Here is a 20,096-nt window from a genome sequence, read left to right as displayed (position 1 = left end):
TGATGTATTTATCTGGCTTATTTGCAGGCAAGGATGCCCAGTGCTAAGGCTGCCAAGTATCCATCACTCCCAGCCCTTTATATGAAATGTTAATTGTCAGGCACAAATCTAATTAAGGGCGGGGTGAAGGGGCAACAATCCAAGTCTATTATTTGCTCCCCTTCTAAAATAGACTACTTAAAGTAGAACACTGGATGAGAGGAGCCATTTCATGTGGTTCGAGTTACAGGCGAGGAACGGCAAGCAGCACTCCTTGTATTTTTAGTTGTTGTCACATTATGGTCAGCTAACAAGAGGAACCCTGACAGCAGCCACATCAAACCCTGGCCTGTCCCAACACAATGGCTGGGCTGGCATGGGGTCCAGCAATCACTCCAGGCCCAACACACTCAAGAGAGATCCTCTTGATCTGGCATGTCCCAATTCCAGCTGCCCCTGCATAACAGAACATGGGTTTCCGCCGTGGCCCTACCCCAGAATTCCTGTCTGCAAAGCTAAACCACTTAAAGATACCATTCCCAGTACCACAACTGGTACAACAACTGCTGTATCTGTCAATGCTCCCTTGGCAGGCTCAGGGCCAGATTCAGCTCTCAGCTACACAGATGACAATCTGGATCCGGATTCACTCTGAGAGCTGAATTTGCCCCGTTATGCAAATAAGAAAGGCAGATGAGATAGACCAGCAGAGTATAGAATTACCTGGCCTCCCTTTTGCATTCTTCCTTATTCAGGGCCAAATTCTGCCTGACGGTACACCTGGGAAAGGGTGCACTGGACCTCCCGCTGCCTAAGAACCTGGCAGAACTATGGACTATAAGGTGGATAGAAAACTGGCTAGATTGTCGGGCTCAACAGGTAGTGATCAACGGCTCCATGTCTAGTTGGCAGCTGGTATCAGTGGAGTGCCCCAAGGGTCGGTCCTGTGGCCGGTTTTGTTCAATATCTTCATAAATGATCTGGAGGATGGTGTGGATTGCACCCTCAGCAAGTTTGCAGATTACACTAAACTGGGAGGAGAGGTAGATATGCTGGAGGGTAGGGATAGGATACAGAGGGACCTAGACAAATTGGAGGATTGGGCCAAAAGAAATCTGATGAGGTTCAACAAGGACAAGTGCAGAGTCCTGCACTTAGGACGGAAGAATCCAATGCACCGCTACAGACTAGGGACCGAATGGCTAGGCAGCAGTTCTGCAGAAAAGGACGTAGGGGTTACAGTGGACAAGAAGCTGGATATGAGTCAACAGTGTGCCCTTGTTGCTAAGAAGGCCAATGGCATTTTGGGATGTATAAGTAGGGACATTGCCAGCAGATCGAGGGACGTAATCGTTCCCCTCTATTCGACACTGGTGAGGCCTCATCTGGAGTACTGTGTCCAGTTTTGGGCCCCACGCTACAAGATGGATGTGGAAAAATTGGAAAGAGTCCAGTGGAGGGCAACAAGAATGATTAGGGGACTGGAACACATGACTTATGAGGAGAGGCTGAGGGAACGGGGGATGTTTAGTCTACAGAAGAGAAGAATGAGGGGGGATTTGATAGCTGCTTTCAACTACCTGAAAGGGGGTTCCAAAGAGGATGGCTCTAGACTCTTCTCAGTGGTAGCAGATGATAGAACAAGGAGTAACGGTCTCAAGTTGCAGTGGGGGAAGTTTAGGTTGGATATTAGGAAAAACTTTTTCACTAGGAGGGTGGTGAAACACTGAAATGCGTTACCTAGGGAGGTGGTGGATCTCCTTCCTTAGAAGTTTTTAAGGTCAGGCTTGACAAAGCCCTGGCTGGGATGATTTAATTAGGGATCGGTCCTGCTTTGAGCAAGGGGTTGGACTAGATGACCTCCTGAGGTCCCTTCCAACCCTGATATTCTATGATTCTATGATTCTATGAGAACTGCAGTCTCTGAGCTCAGGAGACGCAGGGAACACTCCAGGCCCATCCACCCAGAGACACACACTGTTCCAGAAGGGCATAAGGAGCAGTCAGAACTGTGGTGCTGGCCAGGGCAGGTCTGGGGCACAGTGGGAATAAACTGGATGAAGAGGAGGGATCAGGGGCTGCGGTGGGGGAATAAAGAGATGTGAGGGGAAATAAGGAGGGACGCCAGCCATTAGGAGGAAAGGAGATGGAACAAAGAGTGATTGGTGAGGGTGGAAAATGGGGGAAAGACATCGCTGGAGGAGAAAGTGGGGAGTAAAGAGGAAATGCTGGGGGAAGGGCTGACAGGAGCTACTTGTGGGAAAGTGTGAACAGGCTCTGAACAGGGGCAGATAAAGGGAAAGTGAGTTCATGGGGCTCATGCCAACCTATAGTAGCACCCCATCAGGTTCCCTCCTGCCCAGAGGCTGCACACCCTCTGTGGCTGCCCTGGCCACCCACACAAGCCACCTTTGGCTCCTCTTCTGAGGGGAGCAAGGGACAAGGTCCTGCCTCCTCACGCTGACTCCCACCACTGGGTGAGACCTCCTGAGCGAAATCCGGCCTCAGGCCCATGCCTCTGGCCAGCGTTACATCCACATAGGGCTTTGTAAAGGAATGGCTAGTATCACATGCAAATTATCTATAGGCATGCAAGCTAGCCAATGAAATAACTGGCATCAAAGGTCACCCAGGGAGCCGCACAACCTTTGAGGGGCTACATGAACCCAATAAAGGGGTGCAGGCACAGGTGCACATGCCAAGGGACTCCAAGATAGAATCACCCCTCCTAGTGTTGCCCTACATTAGCATATCTTTGCCCCCCCCACCCCCGCGTTCTCCGGGCTGGGCCTCAGAATTGCATTGCGCTGATGTCCAACCCCTCAGGGAACTTGGGCTCAGATCCTCAAAGGTATTTAGGCACTTAACTCCCACAACCGAGGCACCTAAATACCTTTGAGGATCTGGGCCTCTGCATTTCCCATCCGACTTCCCATTTTATTCACTCCCATTGGTGTGGAAAAGACCCCACAAACATATGGTTGCCAGAGTATGCTCCCTATAAACTAAAATAGCATGAAACCCTCCCATAATTAGCGCTCGTTAATTTAATAACCTCTCCTTAAGGATAATGGCAACAAACGTGCGTTGTTTTTTAATGGCCCAGTGTTTAACAGACATTTAGCTGGTTTGTTTCATTGTTAAATATTCACACTGAAAGAAATGACTGTGAGCTGGTGTTGCGGGACCCTGGGATCTGCTGAAAAGAGTCTGCAAGGTTTTATTCCAGGAGGAAGGATAATTGAAACCCTGTCAGAAAAACCCTTACCCTGCCCTACAAATGGGGGTGAAACTCTGCTTTCTCAGAGGCCATCCCCTCTTTTAACAACCAAGCAGATGGTTCAAACAGAAATTTCTAAATGCTCCCCTTTGCCCCATGCAAGAGGCTTTGAGCGCTAGACAAAATACATTAATTGGAGGGCATAATTGGAGGAGGGGGAAAGGGGCCCAGACCACCCCTTGGCCCCTGACCACAGATGGAAAATTGAGCAGCATTGCTTCCATGCACTGGCTTGCCTTCTCCCACACTTTTGAAATCCTTCCAGTGCCCTTGGGTACCAGCCCCCCGCCCCCAGGGAGAAGTGAAGCAGGGGGTGTCTGGAACCCACAGGCCCCAGGAGGGTGGAGAACTAGATTCAGGCTTTTGGTGCTGCCTGGGGAAGCAAGGATGCAGAAGGAGGAGGGAGGTTTCGGGCTCCCAGAACTGCCTGACCCCTGGTGGGGATGGTGCTCTTTAGCCTGACTGCCTCATTGGGTATGATCTTGGGACTAGGTGTGGTGGGCGGAGACTGCAGGGCTGGGTTTAGGGGCAGAGCTCAGTATGGGGCAGAAGAAGAAGAGTGGGTGTAGACTGGGGTGCACGGAGGACAGCGTGGGGTTGGGTGTGAGGCAGAAGGAGAGGAGGGGGTGTAGATCTGGGTGCACAGAGGAAAGCATGTAGCTGAGTGCATAGGCAGTGTGGAGAGCTCAGACCTGATATGGGGGAGCCGCGTGGGAGAGCTCAGGGCTGAGTACATAAGGACAACTTGGGGCTGCATGCAGGACAGGGGAGGGAGATCTCTGGGCCCCCTCCTTAGAAAACACCAGTTGCATCCCTGAATCCATGGTGCACTCATTCTGCACAGCTGCAGGGCAATGGGGAATATCTATTATGAGCAGAATCAGAATCCTGGACCAAAACACTCCTGAACTTGGAGGGTAAAACCCAGGTCTTAGTTTGCGCATAGATTTCCATGACCATTATGATCATCTCACATGACCTGCCAATACAAACCAAAGAACATCCCTGGGTAATTTCTGCATCAAACCCATAACTTGTGTGACTGAAATAGGTTCAGAGTGATCAAGCTGAGCCCATTATAAAGAAATCTCTAAACTGTGATCTTGGATCTCAGATGCAGCTCCAGGCTTTCAGCACATGCCCACTCTAAACATCAGAATGTGACCAAAAGAACCACCAGACAAAATGCTAAGGTGAAATACCGGTTCCACTGACATCAATGGCAACCCCCCCTTGATTTCAATGGCATCAGGATTTCATCCTTAAAAAACCAGAAGTGCATTGTTAGCTCATGCTGAGGCTCCGAATTCTCCTTTCCAATTATGCTGAGACAAAGTTCCTGACAAGAAATGTCATTGTGAACTAATTGTTTAATACTGGTGTGACTGTGCTTGATAATTACATTTTTGGAAGGTATTAGTGGAATCCCTTTCCTAAAGGTTGTAGGCTGAGGGAGCAGTTATGTGATTTGCAGCTAATTGTTCAATTAGGTGTGTTGATTATACACGGGAAGTCTGCAATGTAACAAATTAGATGAGTAGTGATGATGGTTGAAACCACTTCCCTTCTCATCCACTGCAACAGCAGCCTCAGTTTCTCATTTAATTTATTCAGAGCGTCATAGACGTTAAGGCCAGAAGGGACCACTGTGATCATTCAGTCTGATCTCCTGCATAATCCTGGTCTAAAACCTCACCCAGTCATTTCTGCATCAAGCCCATAACTTCTGTTTGAGCTATGGTATGCATTTTAGAAAGACAACCCCTCTTGATTTGAAGACTTCAAGTGATGGAGTATCCACCACACTCTTAGGTAGATTGTTCCATGGTTAAATACGCTCACGGTTAAAAACGTACACCTTATTTCTAGTCTGAATTTGTCTAGCTTCAGCTTCCAGCCACTGGATCTTGTTATGTCTTTTCCTGCTAAATTAAAGAACCATCTACTTCCAGAAATCTCTCCTTCTATAGGTACCGTCAGACCACAATCAAGTCATCTCTTAAGCTTCTCTTGGATAAACTAAATAGATTGAGCTTCTTAAATCTCTCACTATGTATTGTCAACCCCAAGTGCTCAAAAATCACAAGTGAGATCCCCTGACTTCATGAATTGTTTGTTTTTTAAAAGTCCCAAGATTTTTAAGCCAAATACATTGAGGTTTTTATTTGTCTTCCAGCTTCTGAGCCTTTAGGACCACTCATGTCACTGTTTTGAGCTTTTCTCTGCAACCAGGAGGCTATAAACTTACTTTAAAAAAAAAAAAAGCTGAGATGCTTGCACAATCACATGACTCCAGGAGCTGCTGCTTCAAATAAAACATGTAATATTGGTTTCAGAGTAGTAGCCATGTTAGTCTGCATCCGTAAAAAGAAAAGGAGTATTTGTGGCACCTTAGAGACTAACACATTTATTTGAGCATAAGCTTTCGTGAGCTTATGCTCAAATAAATTTGTTAGTCTCTAAGGTGCCACAAGTACTCCTTTTCTTTTTATGTAATATTGGGAGACTCGAGATTACACTATGAGAGTTGGCAACCCAACAATGTACCCGGCAACAGCTTGTGAATAGAGTTCCTTTGGAGAAGTATCTTCCATTTACTTAGTACCCAGAAAAAATGACAACAGTAATAATGCGTAGAGCTTTCTAAACTTTAGGCCAGATCCCCAGCTGGGGTGAATCATTGAACTTGAGGATCTGGCACATTATTCTTAACAGAACCCCTACAAAGAGGACCGGGATTATTAACCCAATTGCACAGATGCAGAAAAGGAAGCACAAGATAAGGCTCAGTTTGTTGAATTAAACCACCGGCCTGCAGTGGCCCATGGGGAGCTGCAGGGGGGATTGTGCTTTGGGAAGAACAGTCCCTTCCTACAAGCCCTGGTGTATCGGAGCAGCATGCACTTCACACTGTCCCTTTGGAGGAGGCAACCTGGCACTCCCAGCTCTGCTTTACACTAGTATTAAAATGCAAACCAGAGTGGTATCACAGAGAAACATCAAGGGGCTGGTGGCTTTTTTCTCCCCAGAGCTTCCATTCCTTGCAGGTGAGAAAAACAAACAAACACCTAAGCCAGCCGGAGACTAAATAAGAGACATTTCCTTTAATTAAGGAGAATATAAATATTTCACTAAGGGATTTAGGAGCACAAATCCCACTAAAAGTCAATGGAAAATCTGCCCCACAATTGCTTGGTTGCCTGTCCTTTCTCCTCGGTCATTTTCTTGCACTGTAAATACCACTGAGTGCTGTTTTAATGTTGCCACATAAAATCATGTTCATGTTTTTACCTTGTAAAGTCTGTTTACATTTAAAAAGGGAGGGTCTCAAACAGTATCCCAGCTCATTAAATTGGGCGGGGGGGGGGGGCGGGGATTCTGAAAAAGAAATGTTTACAGTTATTGTTTAATTCTGGGCTGGGCCTAGATACACATTAAACTTTCAAGGGCTCTGATTTTCAGCCCCTGAGCCACAAGAAACAAACATGCTTGTCAATGTATGGTTTTTATTTTTCTGAGTGTTATTTTTCCCTCTGTTTTATTTTACCAGCTGTGGTGCCAAAAAAAAAAAAACCCCTAAGCAAACGGCTGTGACTGGCTTCACAAGTACAGCTTTATATGAGCAACTACAGATGTAGTTTTGATCTCTGAGTAATGTGTTTGTACCCCAAAAATAAATAAAATACCAACCCAAACTCCAAAGCAATGATGAAATCCAGAATGTTTATTGTGATCTTCGTTTTTAACACTGAAAAACATCCCAGCATAGGCGCCGACCTCGTGGGTGCTCCGGGGCTGGAGCACCCATGGGAAAAAAAATAGTGGGAGCTCAGCACCCACTGGCAGCCCCGCGGATCAGCTCCTCCCATCCCTCCCAGTGCCTCCCACCTGCCGCGGATCAGCTGTTTAGCAGCATCTAGGAGGCGCTGGGGGGGAAGGAGAAGCGAGGGCAGGGTGTGCTTGGGGGAGGAGGCAGAACAGGCAAAGCAGGAGCGGGGGTGGGGTTTGGGGGAAGGGATGGAGTGGGGGCGGGGCCTGGGATGGAGCAGGGGGTGGAGCATCCCCCAGCAACTCATAAAGACGGCACCTATGCATCCCAGTTGCAACGGGCATCCTGCCCCAGATTAGGGCCTCATCCAAAGTCAACGGGAGATATTGCACGGATATCAATGGGCTTTGGACCAGGCCTTTAATAATTTTGCCAGTCATTGGCTATATAGAAATTTAGACTTCCCTTTCTCGACCTACTTCCCTTTCTAAACAAGGTCATTTCTTCCAAGGAAAGGATTTGCAAAGTCTCTTGAGATTTACTGAGCTGTGCACAGTTTGATTTGGTGTGAACGGCGGGTGATCGTAGTGTCATGGTTGCTATCTTGGCCAACAACACGCAGGGGATTGAAGCAGAGACATCCAGACCTGAAACCCGAGCTGTACAGTTGAGCTAAAGAGCCAGCCCCCTGAGGCGGAGGTTATAACAGACTCCTATCCTCTGTGGTTTGGGTACCAGGAGAGCAGGTAGTACATGCTCAACACCAACACCAATATTCCACACTGCTCCTAAAATGTCTGACCCCAACTGCTCTGTAATGATCAATTTCACCCGCAGGGGGAAAGGTCTCAGCTTGATTCACAAACACATGAAAGGAACAGTGAAAACTTGAGGCCAGATTCTGCTCCCCCTATAGCAAAAATACCCTGGACTTCAAAAGACGCAGGCCCTGGATTCCAAGTCAGGGCGCACTCCACAGGACTTTGTCATCTTTGGGTGAAATTCACGCCTGTGCCGGTGGCCAGCACAAGTGCCATGCACCATTTAAGACCTATTAGTTCACAAAACAAGGCTTCAGAGTTCCTGTTTATAAATGGAATCTTAATTAGCTGGGGCCGGCTCTACGCACATGGGCAAATTTCACCCAGAAAGTGAATTTTGACCCTGAAATCACAAGTATGCACTGTGCAAACCTGATTCCAAGATGCACCCTCATCCACTCAGGGAACAGAAACAATGCCAGCTGACCTCTGTGTCCAATCCAAAGGACATCAGTTTCAAATTTCAAATGCTTGCAATGATCGGCTTGCAAATCATCAGCAGACCCGGCATTATTCAGAGAAATCAGTGGCAAATAATTTCTAATGACCTGGTCAACTGGAGGAAATTGAGGTCTGTTCATGGACAGAAAAAGAGGTGACCCGGGCCAGATAACCACACGCGCCACAAATATCTTCCTTAGGCACTAAAATAAATTCTGCAAATTCCTGAGAGATTCAGGGCATTTGAAAGAGGATGCTATGCCAAGTGAAGAGGGGGTAAGAATATTTAAATACTGGCTTGTTTGGCTGCACCATGAGGTGAGCAATACTTGGGGCCCTACCTAGGGGCAGAGCAGGGGGTATTACAGACAAAGTGGTCTCACGGGAGCCCCTCTGCACCAAGGAAATGGTATCTGTATCAGCCCTGCTTAGTGCAGAAGGTTATGAAGTGAGCCAGGGAAGGCTCCCCCTCCTCCCCACACTGCCTCAGGGCTGTAGTCACAGCCTTCTAGTGGCTTCACAATTCCCTGCCATGGAGAGTTTGGGGAAGATGGGCATTCCCAGCTCAACTCCTCCTAACTAAACACGAACGCAAATAAAAATTGTAGAACTAACATAACATTTCCCATCATCCTTCAGTCTGCCCCTTCGGAGCAGGAAGTGTCTCTAGTACTCTGTTTTTACAGCCCTATCACAATGGGTTCCCTATCTTGGTTGGTGGGTAGGCACTACTGTAGTAAACATCATTCATTCATTATTCCCCCTGATTCTGCTATCAAGATACCCAGGGCTTAGTGCTGTGTACTGAACAGCAGGATTAGGGTTTATGTGAGTATTTGGATTTAGGCAACTTCAGTATTTGCAATTGTTAATGGACTCCCCCTTCATGCTTTACGTTCAGGTGCCCTTTATAAAAGCTTTATAAAGGGGTAATAAATGATTAATAGATGTTTTAAGAAATGGTTAATCAATTATTACACAGGCCAATAAACCAGCTGCTCATAACTCAGGCTGGGAAGAAAAGGTTGTCCTGCCCTGTGCGAATTTTGGACATTTTGAAAAATTTTCCCCATATTCAATTGGGCCGAAAAGCCACAGTCTGGAAAAGTCACCTCGACTCAACGCAACGGAAACTTTCTGTTTCAACAGCGTCAAAATGGGAGATTTTGACACAAGTCTTGAAACTTTATTTTAAACCAAACATTTTTCAAGTCGAATGCTTCACTGAACCCAAGGCTGCTTCACAAATTGGCATTTTTCGGTGAAAAATATTTTGTTGAAAAATCCCCGACCTGCTCTTATGAGAACCATCTGTAACACTGTCTACTGATGTGCTTATATCCGTCCATAAATACATACTAGACCATCTAATACTTATTCATAAACCCTTTCTAAACTCTTTATGAATGAAATCTTAATCCCATGGCAAGCAGAGAGAAATGCTGCGGATACTGGGGAACTGTAACTATTTATCTTAGGTAAAATGTTTTTTTAAAGCCACCATAAAGTTTGTCCAAATCCCTCATCTGGATAATTTTGTTTTAAATCAGCATCTAGATACATCAGTGAAATTCTGGCCCCATTCAGTTAAATGGCAAACCTCCCATTGACTTCAACAGACCAAGATTTCACCATGGGGCCCAATCCTGCTGGCACTGAAGTCAATGAGAGCTTTCCCATTGATATGTATGGAAGAAGGTCTAGGCCAATAACTATTTTACATTCATAAACTCTTATTTAAGTACCCCTGGGTGAGATTTTGGATGTAATATTTAGGGGCTTACCTTTGGAAATTGAGCCAACAGAACTAACTTATAAATCACCTACAATAATAACTAACCATTACAGAATCATAGATTAGTTTAGAATAATTAGATGTTTCCAACATTAACTGCTCTCTCCATGTTAATTTTGTGCTAATAATGCCAGTACCATACATATCAAGACGGTGGGCCTGTTTGTGTGCATCTCTATGTGGATCTCAGCCAGAATATATCTTCTAAGCAATTGTCACTAAATTTGGCACATGAAGAAATCAAACTATAAGCAGAATGAGAGGAGGATTAGTAGGTTTGGAAAATAGTTATTAAAAACATACAAGTGTGGGAAATCTCAATACAGCTAAAAGAAACTGAAAGAGTATAGAGATCTTTGGGGGGGTTTCCCCCTCTTCCCTATGCTGTCACACTAATTAAAGAGATCTGGTTATCTTGTATGAAAACAATCTACAGACCCACTGTAACTCATATTGTCTCATTCTGTTGTATTCCCTTGACTTCTGTATTTTTCACCTCCTTAAAGGTCTAATCTTGTTCCTACACGATTCAATGGCAAAACTCCCACTGACTTCAATGGTGCAGAACTGAGCCCTTAATACTTAGGTAACAACTAATTTAATTTATAATTATACTGTCAAAGGGTTTTTTTATTTCTAGTAAAAAGCTAGTAATAAAATGAAACCATCTAATAATTAGAACAAGTGGGTATATTCACAAGAAATTGGCTTTTCATTTGTATACATCTCTGAGTATCTATCTATCTATCTATCTATCTATCCATCTATCTCTGGGTTGGAACCATTTTCCCAAGTAGTTCTTACTCATGCAAAGAGTCCCAGTCAGCCAGATCCCCTCCACTTGATGGAAATCAGCATTGCTCTGTGCATTTCAACAGAGCTATTGCAATGTGCCCCAGTTGCAAATCTGGCTCAGTGACTACACTGTGACTGTTTATTTCAATAAGGAAGATCCATATAAGTAAAGGCAGCAGGATTGGGCCCCTTTTCTAGCTAAACGTTCAGAAGCCAGGAAAACAGACATATATAAGGCACAACCTAAAAAGCCAAGCCCACGGCAACTTAGGCAGGTGTTTATATTGTGACATTTCATCATATTTTCCCATCACTACCATAATAGCAAGGAAGTATGTTCTGAAGGCTCATTTTCATTTTTTTTTTAAAACAGAAGACACCTTATATTGCTTTTAATCCCACAAAGTACTAAAACTTGCAGCTATATTTTTACCAGTGGATTAACAAAGCACACACATACCAAGTCCTGAGACCAAAAAAACACAACCGGTTTTCATTTTTTTAGCTGCAACTCTTCCTTCCATTTCAGCTTCAGAGAGTTCTTTCCTTGTTTCCTGAGTGTTTGAAAACAATGCCAAGCTTCCACTCTCACAAATTCTGCATCAAACTTTACTTGTAGCTGCAGTAATTAAACTCATGTCCTTAAAAGGAAGTTACAGAAGCCACTTTAGCGAAATATAAGATTTGCCCTGGAATACACTCGCCTTATTAACATGGCGAGAGAAGAACTTTGCCAGTATACTCAGTTTTCTAATAAATCAAATACATTTCCAATGTTCCTGAATGAATATCATGGGGCTTGTCAATATGTGTATTATTCTCATGCATAAAAGTCTGAACTTTGACTCCTGGGAAGTGCCCTGTTAAACAAGCCCACTAGCCCACAAACTTGGGTGGCCACTGATGCCTCTCTAGCATACTGGACATTCTGGTACTTCCGGGAAGGGCGTAGGCCCACCCTCGCCTATGTGACCCCACCCTGCCACCCAGAGGAGGAGATTTTGAAGAGCCATTGGCGTGACCTCACATGCATGGTCACACCTCCTGGGGCAGAGTGGTGCATTCTTTGGTGTTGCCCATCCGGGATTCAGCACAGGGGACAAACCCATAGGAAAAAAGAGGACTGTCCAGTTTAACGTGGGACAAACGGCCGGCCTCCCACCAGCAAACCCCTGCAACACACAAACTAAACAACTCACAGAACTTGGGGAAATGAGTCCCAGCATTAAACACTGAAAAGCCTACAAAACTGCTACTGACGTAGGTGGCAGAGGGATCTGGCCCCATTTTTCTGATTTGCCAAAGGCTTAATCCAAAACCCCTTTAAAGCAGTAGGTTTCTTTCCATTGGCTTTAAATGGGCTTTGAAGCAAGCCATCCTGGGGGTCCAGCTCTGCCATGTAGGTAGCGCCCATAGTAAGAAGCAGCATGCAGGCCTGGAGGAGCTATGCAGGAAATCTCAAGGCCTCCCTAGCAGCCACAGGGAGCCCAACGCAGGGAATGGGAGAGAGTGGGAAATGTCACCTCTGCTGACCTGCCCTCAATGTCAATGCTTTTAAGAGCATAATTTCCAGAGCAGATACAAAACTTCTTAACTGTTCTTTGTAGATACATCACACAATGATTATGGTACCAGTGAGCTACTGGCTCTCGGTAGAGACCTTACTTGCCACCCTTTGGTGAATTATTATGCATATACCTGATCCGGGGAATCCCTGTAAACCCCCATGCATCCCCTCTGTCCAGTTGGCATCAAGAGGTCCCTGGGGCGGTGCAGTCTGGAGGGGAGGGTGGGCCTGTGTGGGTGCTGTGTCTCTGGGAAAGTAGCAGTTCCTGGGCCACTCTTGTGTCCATCCCTTATGCTGGGGGAGAAAGCTCCTTGCTCTCCAAACATCCCCACAGCCCTGCATTTAACACTGCAGAAGGATATGAATGGGAAATAGAACAAGAGGGACTCCCCTTCCACCCCTCATCCACCCCAGTATATACTAAAGGCCATGTCCTGTGGTTCTCACCCAAGTCAAACTCCTGCTGAAATCAAGAGAAGTCTTGCCTGGGTGAAGACTTTAGGAGCAAGGCCCCACTCTCTGTCTTAACAAGAAGGTGCCCACTCTCCCCAGGGTTTCCTGCCCTGCAGGGTTAGTCCCAAGACTGGAGATATGGATTCGATTCCCCGTGGGAACTTGGCTAAATCACCTAGAATGAAATCCTGCCCCCACTGAAGTGAATGGGAGTTTTGCCATTGAGCCCAAGGGGGCCAGAATTTTGCTATTAATCTCTGGGTGCCTCAGTTCCCCCAGCTGTGCAATGGGGATAACAGCACTGCCCTGCCTCGCAGGGGTGTTGTGAGAGTGAACATAGGGAAGACTGGGCGGTGCTCAGACACTGCAGTGATGGGGGGCCGGTAAGCTCCTTAGATAAATACTTTTTGTGCTTTTGAGATCAAGTGAAAGAAACCAGGAATCCCCATGCCCTGTAACCACCCTCTGTAGGGCCACAAAGGCCTTTCAGGCAATTACAGTCCCATTTGCAAAAGCCACTGACGCCCTTTTAGGAACCCGTCGGGAATCCCGCTGACTTTCCAGGGGCTCCCGAGGGCACCGGGCCCTTCTGAACCTGGCACTTCGGCCCTTGCAGCACGTGCAGTTGTGTCCCCCCCCCCGGTCTCTAGCCTTAGCAGGGCGGTGGGCTCCCCTCAACAGGAAACAGACCCAATCTCACCCTCTGGGGGTCCGGCTGCGCCCCCAGATTGTCCCAAACACAGAGCCGCAGCCCAGACAGGGGGGGCGCTTCTGGGTGAGAAGCGAGGGAGGGGAAAAGCCCCCTGCAGCCCAGGCCACCCTGGCCAGCTGCTGGGCATCCCCCTTCGCCCGTCTCGGGCGGGGGGCAGAGCTGGGTCGGCAGCCGCGGGCCTGCGGGCGGGCGCGTTTGGCCGGGGGGGGCTCGGGCTCCCGCGGCGGGCACCGCAAAGCAACGCGATGCGCCCGATTGCCCCCCCCCCGGGCCCTGGCTGCCCCGGCCCCGCAGCTCGCTTCTCCCGGCGGATCAGGCCCGGACCTGCGGCCCCCGGCCCAGGGCCTTTCTCCGGGCAGAGATCGCGCGCTGGGGGGACCGGGGGCCGGCCCCTCTGTCCGCCCGGCCTGCCGCCCGCGGTCGCGCTCAACTTACTTCTCGTAGTCCAGCTTGCAGTAGAGCTTCTTGTCGCGGTAGAAGCAGGTGGTCTCCAGAGGCTCCCGGCACGAGGCGCACTGCACGCAGCGCTCGTGCCACAAGCTGTCATTGAGCCGCAGCAGAAACCGGTCCGAGATCACCCGCTGGCAGCCCTCGCACACCGACCTGGGGCTCGCGGCTCTGCCTGCGACCAAAGAAACACAGGGAGCCGTGGCACCATGGGCAGCGCAGTGGCCCCTTCCCCAGGCCCCCCTTCCCCGGCGCCCCCCGGCTGTGGGTCTCCAATGAGCCGCAAGCCACTGCCAGAGGCTCCTTGGGCTTGTGGTGCCGCTCCTTGGAAGAGCTGCGGGGGGGGGGGGGGGGCAAATCGAAACGATCGTTCCGGTTGCGGGGGCTTTTTCCTGGGCAGAGAACTGCTCTAGTAATGATCCAGGGCGAGAACTGCCAGGCCGCCCTGACACAACCCCGTGGGATTTGCATACACGCGCCTTAGACATATACACCACGCGGGGACACAGGCGAGACAATACACTGCCCGCTGTATCCCCTCCGCAACCGAGCGGGTGCGAGTCAGGCTCGAGTCTCAAGAATATGTTGCCTTTTTCCCCCCTAAACGAATCTGTAGGAAAAGAACAAAAATATTTGACCTCCCAAAGATGGCAAAGGATTATCGGCAGGACAAGGGAGATAAACATCTCGATGGCAAGCGGTTAGTTTTTCAAAGAATTAACCTTCCTTAGTTAAGTTCGTATTTATGCACACGAAAGCGCCCCCCCCCCCGCCCCAGTTTAGGAGCTATCCCTCCCCCCAGTTTAGGAGCTATTCCCCCACCAGGTTAGGAGCTATTCCCCCACCAGGTTAGGAGCTATTTCCCCCCCCCCCATGACATTTTTTTAAAAAAGTGGCATTAAAGGAGTGAAATGTTTGGGGTCGAAGTAATCATAAAGGAACCCGTTTGACTCCGGAGATAAGGAGAGAATTCATAAATCAACAAAAACCAGGAGCAGATGTCATCAAAGGGGAAATGTAGAGCCTCCCCCGAACAGAGAAGTGAAATGAAGACGAAAAAAGAAAACACTTCAGCTCGTTAAAAGAAGAAATTTCACCCGTTTGAATGTTAAGATTTTTATCAACAAATGAACTGTGGTACTTGAACACGAATTTAGTTTCGAGTCACCTATTCTGGAGTTGGGTATTTCTTACAAGGACTAAACGTTCTTCGAAATATGCGTATTTTCCCCTTAAACTCATTATCTATCTAATCTAGATAGATAGATAGATAGATAGATAGATAGATAGATAGATAGATAGATAGATAGATAGATTCCACAAATATGTAGTGTATATATCTTATCTATGTACAGTATGTATGTGAGTATATATGTATGTTTATTTATATATATATATATACACACACACACATTATATATAGTTATAGATCGATAGTAGAAACAAAAATTAGTACAGCTAATCTAGAGAAAGGCGCTATAGAATAACAGGACTGGTATCTGAGCTGGTAGATTTGTACACATTCCATCGATATAAATTCCACAGTGCTCTCTGCACCAATCTGTGATTTCCAACACTGTAATTATTATGTTTATTAGTGTTGCTAATCAAAGCAATAGAGCGAGATCTAAGAGGTTCATTTTTTTTAATCCATTCATTTTATAACCCTAAAATCGTAAACTAGGTGGATATTTTTCATTTCTTTTAAGCGTGGGGGAGACAATTAAAAAACAAAAAACGACTCCGTGAAAAATCACCCGTTTTCCTGAATCCCCGCCCAATATTTTGGAAGGCAATTTTCAAATAGTTTTTATTTTGATTTTGTCAAGGCCTAGTTAACAAAAACAAAAGACAATCCCGGGAGAAGGAAAAAGCAGAATCCCTCGCCTGTTCCACGCCACAGCGGCTGCGGATTTCAATCCCTGGTTCTTCTACACTTGATTTTATTTCAGGTTTCAGAGTAACAGCCGTGTTAGTCTGTATTCGCAAAAAGAAAAGGAGGACTTTGGCACCTTAGAGACGAACCAATTTATTTGAGCATAAGTTTTCGTGAGCTACATCCGATGAAGTGAGCTGTAGCTCACGAAAGCTCATGCTCAAATAAATTGGTTAGTCTCTAAGGTGCCACAAGTCCTCCTTTTGATTTTATTTGTAACTTTCTCACCGGTGGGAAATTAGTTCTAAGGGTTGGGGCGGGGGGGGACGACGGATAATGTGTGCACCTAACTGGGCTGTTTATTCTTGGTCACTGGAACCTGGGCGCGTGCTAACCGGAGTGAAATCGTGCAAACTTTTGCTGAGGTTCTAGCTAAATCCGATTTCTTGCCTTCTCGCTCAGAGAAAGCGAGCCTGGGAGAGGCACGTTCACACATACATTCGGTAGCGGAGTGTGGGAAAGGCAGGGGAGAAAAGGCCTGATTTTTCCTCAGCTTGAGGCTAGATCGTGATTTCAGGGGGAAGCTGGATCCGCGGGGCTGGAGGGGCGTCAGATTTCACCAGGGGCTTGAAATCAACCATTGCCCCAGAGAGCGCACGAAAGAGAGCCGAAGCCCTGGTCTCTTACCGGGGCAGCAAGGGGAGAGGAGCTGCGCAGCGCCTCACTTAACAGCCTTTTCTTTTCTCTGTCCAACGGGTGGGATGCGGGGTCTCCCCCCGGCCCCCTCAACCTGGCCCTGGGGCGAGATCAGCACGGGAAGTTTCTTGCAACTTACCCAGCAAGGAGGAGAACGGGGCCGAGGTCTCCAGCGCGTTCTGCAAATTCTCTTCCATTTTCAACCCGTCTAACATGGTGAGGGACCGGGAGGGGAGTCAGCCCGGCTGCAAAACAGCAATGGACACGCGGCGCTTAGACGCACCCCAGAGCCGGGCTGGGGCCGAAATGGACAAGGCGGTGGGGGGGGAGGGGCTGGGAATGGTGTGTGGGGGGGGTCGCTACACGATCAGATTTTGTCCTGGGCCGGTTGGCTCTTTGCAAGAACTCCCCTGGCCTCCACCTCCGGGGATCCAGGGCTGCAACTTCCCAGCTGGTCCCCTCACAGCGGACCCCGCTTCAGCTCCATCCCCTCTTTGCAGGCGAGGCGAGGATCCATCTCTACCGCCGCTCCGAGCCGGGCCCAGGGCAATTAGAAAGCCGCTGGGAAGCCCCGCAAAGCCCCCTCGCTTTCCGCCCAGTCCCACCCCACCGCGGAGCTCGCTTACCTGGCCGGCGAGGGGACAGTTGCAAAGTAGCCGCAAAGGGGGAAGCCCTGGTTCCTGCGGGCAGACGCGCCTGGGGAGCCCTGGAGGAAACACCGATTCCTCCCCTGGGCCGGCAGCCGCCGCTGCAGCCCCCCGGCTGCTCTTCGGCGGCGCTTTGCCCTCCTCCTCGCTCCCAGAGCCCTCCTGCCCCGAGACCGACTCGGGCCGCTCTCCCTGTGCAAAGCGATCCCGGCCGGGTTTGCTCCTCGGGGTGAGGAGCTGCAGGTGAGCGGGAGGCGGTTGCCTGGAGTTGCTGGCATACGTCTGCGTCTCTCTCGGGTAGGCTTCCCCTAGCAGGTCTCCTCGGGCCCTGCGCTGCGCTAACCTGTGGCAAAGCGAGCTCGGGTCTTAGCTCTCTCTTCCTGCTGCGGGAGCTGGTCTCATTTCCTGACTCTGGTACCTCCCAGTCTCATCTCTTAAGTTTCCTCCCCATCGGCAACTCTCCTGCCTCACCGCACCCGCTCTCTCTCCATACCAGGCTGCTCCCTGTCTCTGCAAACAGAGCTCTGAAATGAAGAGAGGGGACACAGGGTGCAGTAAAGACGTGTAAAGCACCCACGCCGCATGCATATTTAATAGTGGGGGGGGAGCCCTACACCCATGCAATATTAGGGTGGTACATCTAACCACTCACAACCGGGAAATGCTCAAGTTAAGTTGGAATGTGCAATCTTAGCATCCCAGTGTATGCACTAGGATAAAATCTTTGGGGGAAACCCGAGCTCCCTTGAAATCGAGGGCAAACTCCCATTAACTTCAGTAGGGCTGGAATTTCACCCTTTAATTTGGAGGTCGCGCTATTCTTCAACTAATACTGTATATCTTACATTTAAACAAAAAAAACCGTAACTAGACGTGTGTAGCATTTTGTTTTCCTACTTCAGCTGTACAAACAGTACCTGATAATCATCGATAGGGAAAGCACCCTGGAAAAAGTACTGAGGCAACATATTTCAGATGCAGGACAGCAAAGCGGAGCCAAATTTTAACTCTGAATTCCGTTTTTGCCTGATCTGGAGCTAAGTAAATCTCCCATTCATTTTAAGGGCAGCTGTACCTAAAACATGCAAGGTTTAATACCTTGAAAATATACTATAATTGTTTAATACAATGAAATAATTAGTTCTTGGGAAAACATATCATTTTATGTCAGACACTGAAACAATAAAATCCGTTTGCAACTTGACAGGTTAGAATTACCGTCTTAATGTGAAATACACCCTGCCCCGAAAGTTATCAGTATCAATGTTAGATGGATTCAGGAAATTAAAGAACCCGTTTTGCAATATTATCGTCATTTCATTTTGTATTGCAAAGTACTCCGAACATTTTGGACTTCGCTAAAGAACTTGGGGGTAGGCTACTTGAGAAAGAAATATTGGACTAACTCTTCATATTAAAGATACAGTTTAATAAATTATCATATATACTGCTATTATCAGGACTGATAGGGTTATTATTTGGTCAAGCATAACTGTGTCTTCATCCAAAGAGGGAAAGCACTGGATTTTGGATGCACAGTGTTCACACCATTATTTAACGTCATGCTTTGCACACAAATAAATACATAAAAATAACCCCAACTTTTTAAAAAAAACCAAGTTAGTCCAGATATCCTGTAACATTAAGATAATGAACTCAGAAAAAAATAAGATATTAATATATTACAAGATATTAAACATGTTTATCCAACGTTATCCTACGTTACAGTCCTTAATAATATGTTACATTATCTATTATTTGAGACGCCATAGGGGATCTCTTAGTTAAAGACTATTGTTTATATACACTGAAGACTGGCATTTAAATATGCACAGGCAACTTTAACCCCGGCATTTCCTGGCTTTTGAGTACTTCTCAGAGCCATCTTAAATGTGCATTATTATCACAGTTTGATGATCAACCATTTATAACAGTGCAAAGACGAGGCATATTTCCACGAGTTGTGTTACAGTAGTGCCCAGATGTTCCAACGGATGTCAGGGTCCCATTATTTGAGACCCTGTAGAGAGTAGAGTTGATTAGCAAATGTTCCTCCAGTTTTCCACTGGAAAATGAAATTTTAACTAATTTGTGACGTTTCATGAAATTGCATTGGGGTGACAACTGTGTTTTTAAAAATGGAAAAGCAATTTTCAAAATGTTGGACATCCCATTTTGACATTTTTGAACTGAAAAGTTTTGATGGTTCATTGAAAAGTGTCTTTTCATCTTGCATTGTATTTTAGAAATATATCTATATAATAAAAATAAAAACAAATCCCCCTCGCAATGAAATATTTCACATTTCTAGAAACAACATATTTTGATTGACCCCCAAAAACATTTTTTTTGTTTAGTTTTGCCCTGCTTTTTGAATTTTTGGCTTTTTGCTTCAGTTTGGGACAGCTTTTTTTTTCAAAATCTCCAAATTTGTCATAGGAGAGAAAATCCATTTCCTGACTAGCTGTACCAGTAACAGACAGGCTATCCTAACCCTGAAGAACTTAAAAGCTAAACAAACAAGACTGAGGATGGGTTTGAAGGGAATCTAAGGCACTGCAAGGTGAAATGACTTGCTCAAGTTCACATGGCTGTCCAGTGGCAGAGCTGAAATGAGAACCTAGGTATCCAGAGCCCCAGCTTATTCCCCCAGCCCTGCTACCTCTCACAATAATTTAACACATAAGAACAAGAGGTGGTACAAAAAAATCTTTTTCTTTGCCTGGCTGGTGTGCCTTGTTCACATGTCCAGGGTCTCCAGATTTGGGGTGAGGAACAGGAGATTGGAACTAGGGATGCTGCTGCACCCCTGGCTTGA

At 47.0% G+C, this 20,096-nt stretch overlaps 1 protein-coding gene across 1 annotated transcript in view; it reads right to left on the bottom strand.

Annotated features, from left to right (window-relative positions):
* The window catches only part of LMX1A (LIM homeobox transcription factor 1 alpha), a 144,670-nt gene extending 127,329 nt beyond the window's left edge, over positions 1-17,341 (bottom strand). Inside the window, exons 1-3 of the mRNA XM_073356381.1 lie at positions 17,258-17,341; positions 16,771-16,876; positions 14,048-14,234 (exon numbers count right to left, since the gene is read on the bottom strand). Of these exons, the coding sequence (XP_073212482.1) occupies positions 14,048-14,234; positions 16,771-16,846 (263 nt within the window). The 5' untranslated portion in view covers positions 16,847-16,876; positions 17,258-17,341. The remainder of the gene's footprint in view (positions 1-14,047; positions 14,235-16,770; positions 16,877-17,257) is intronic.
* Between the last annotated feature and the right edge of the window lie 2,755 nt (positions 17,342-20,096).

The sequence above is a fragment of the Lepidochelys kempii genome, chromosome 8 (genome assembly GCF_965140265.1).
Source record: "Lepidochelys kempii isolate rLepKem1 chromosome 8, rLepKem1.hap2, whole genome shotgun sequence".
In the NCBI taxonomy this organism is placed as follows: Eukaryota; Metazoa; Chordata; order Testudines; family Cheloniidae; genus Lepidochelys; species Lepidochelys kempii.
This window is presented reverse-complemented; position numbering and strand designations above follow the sequence as displayed.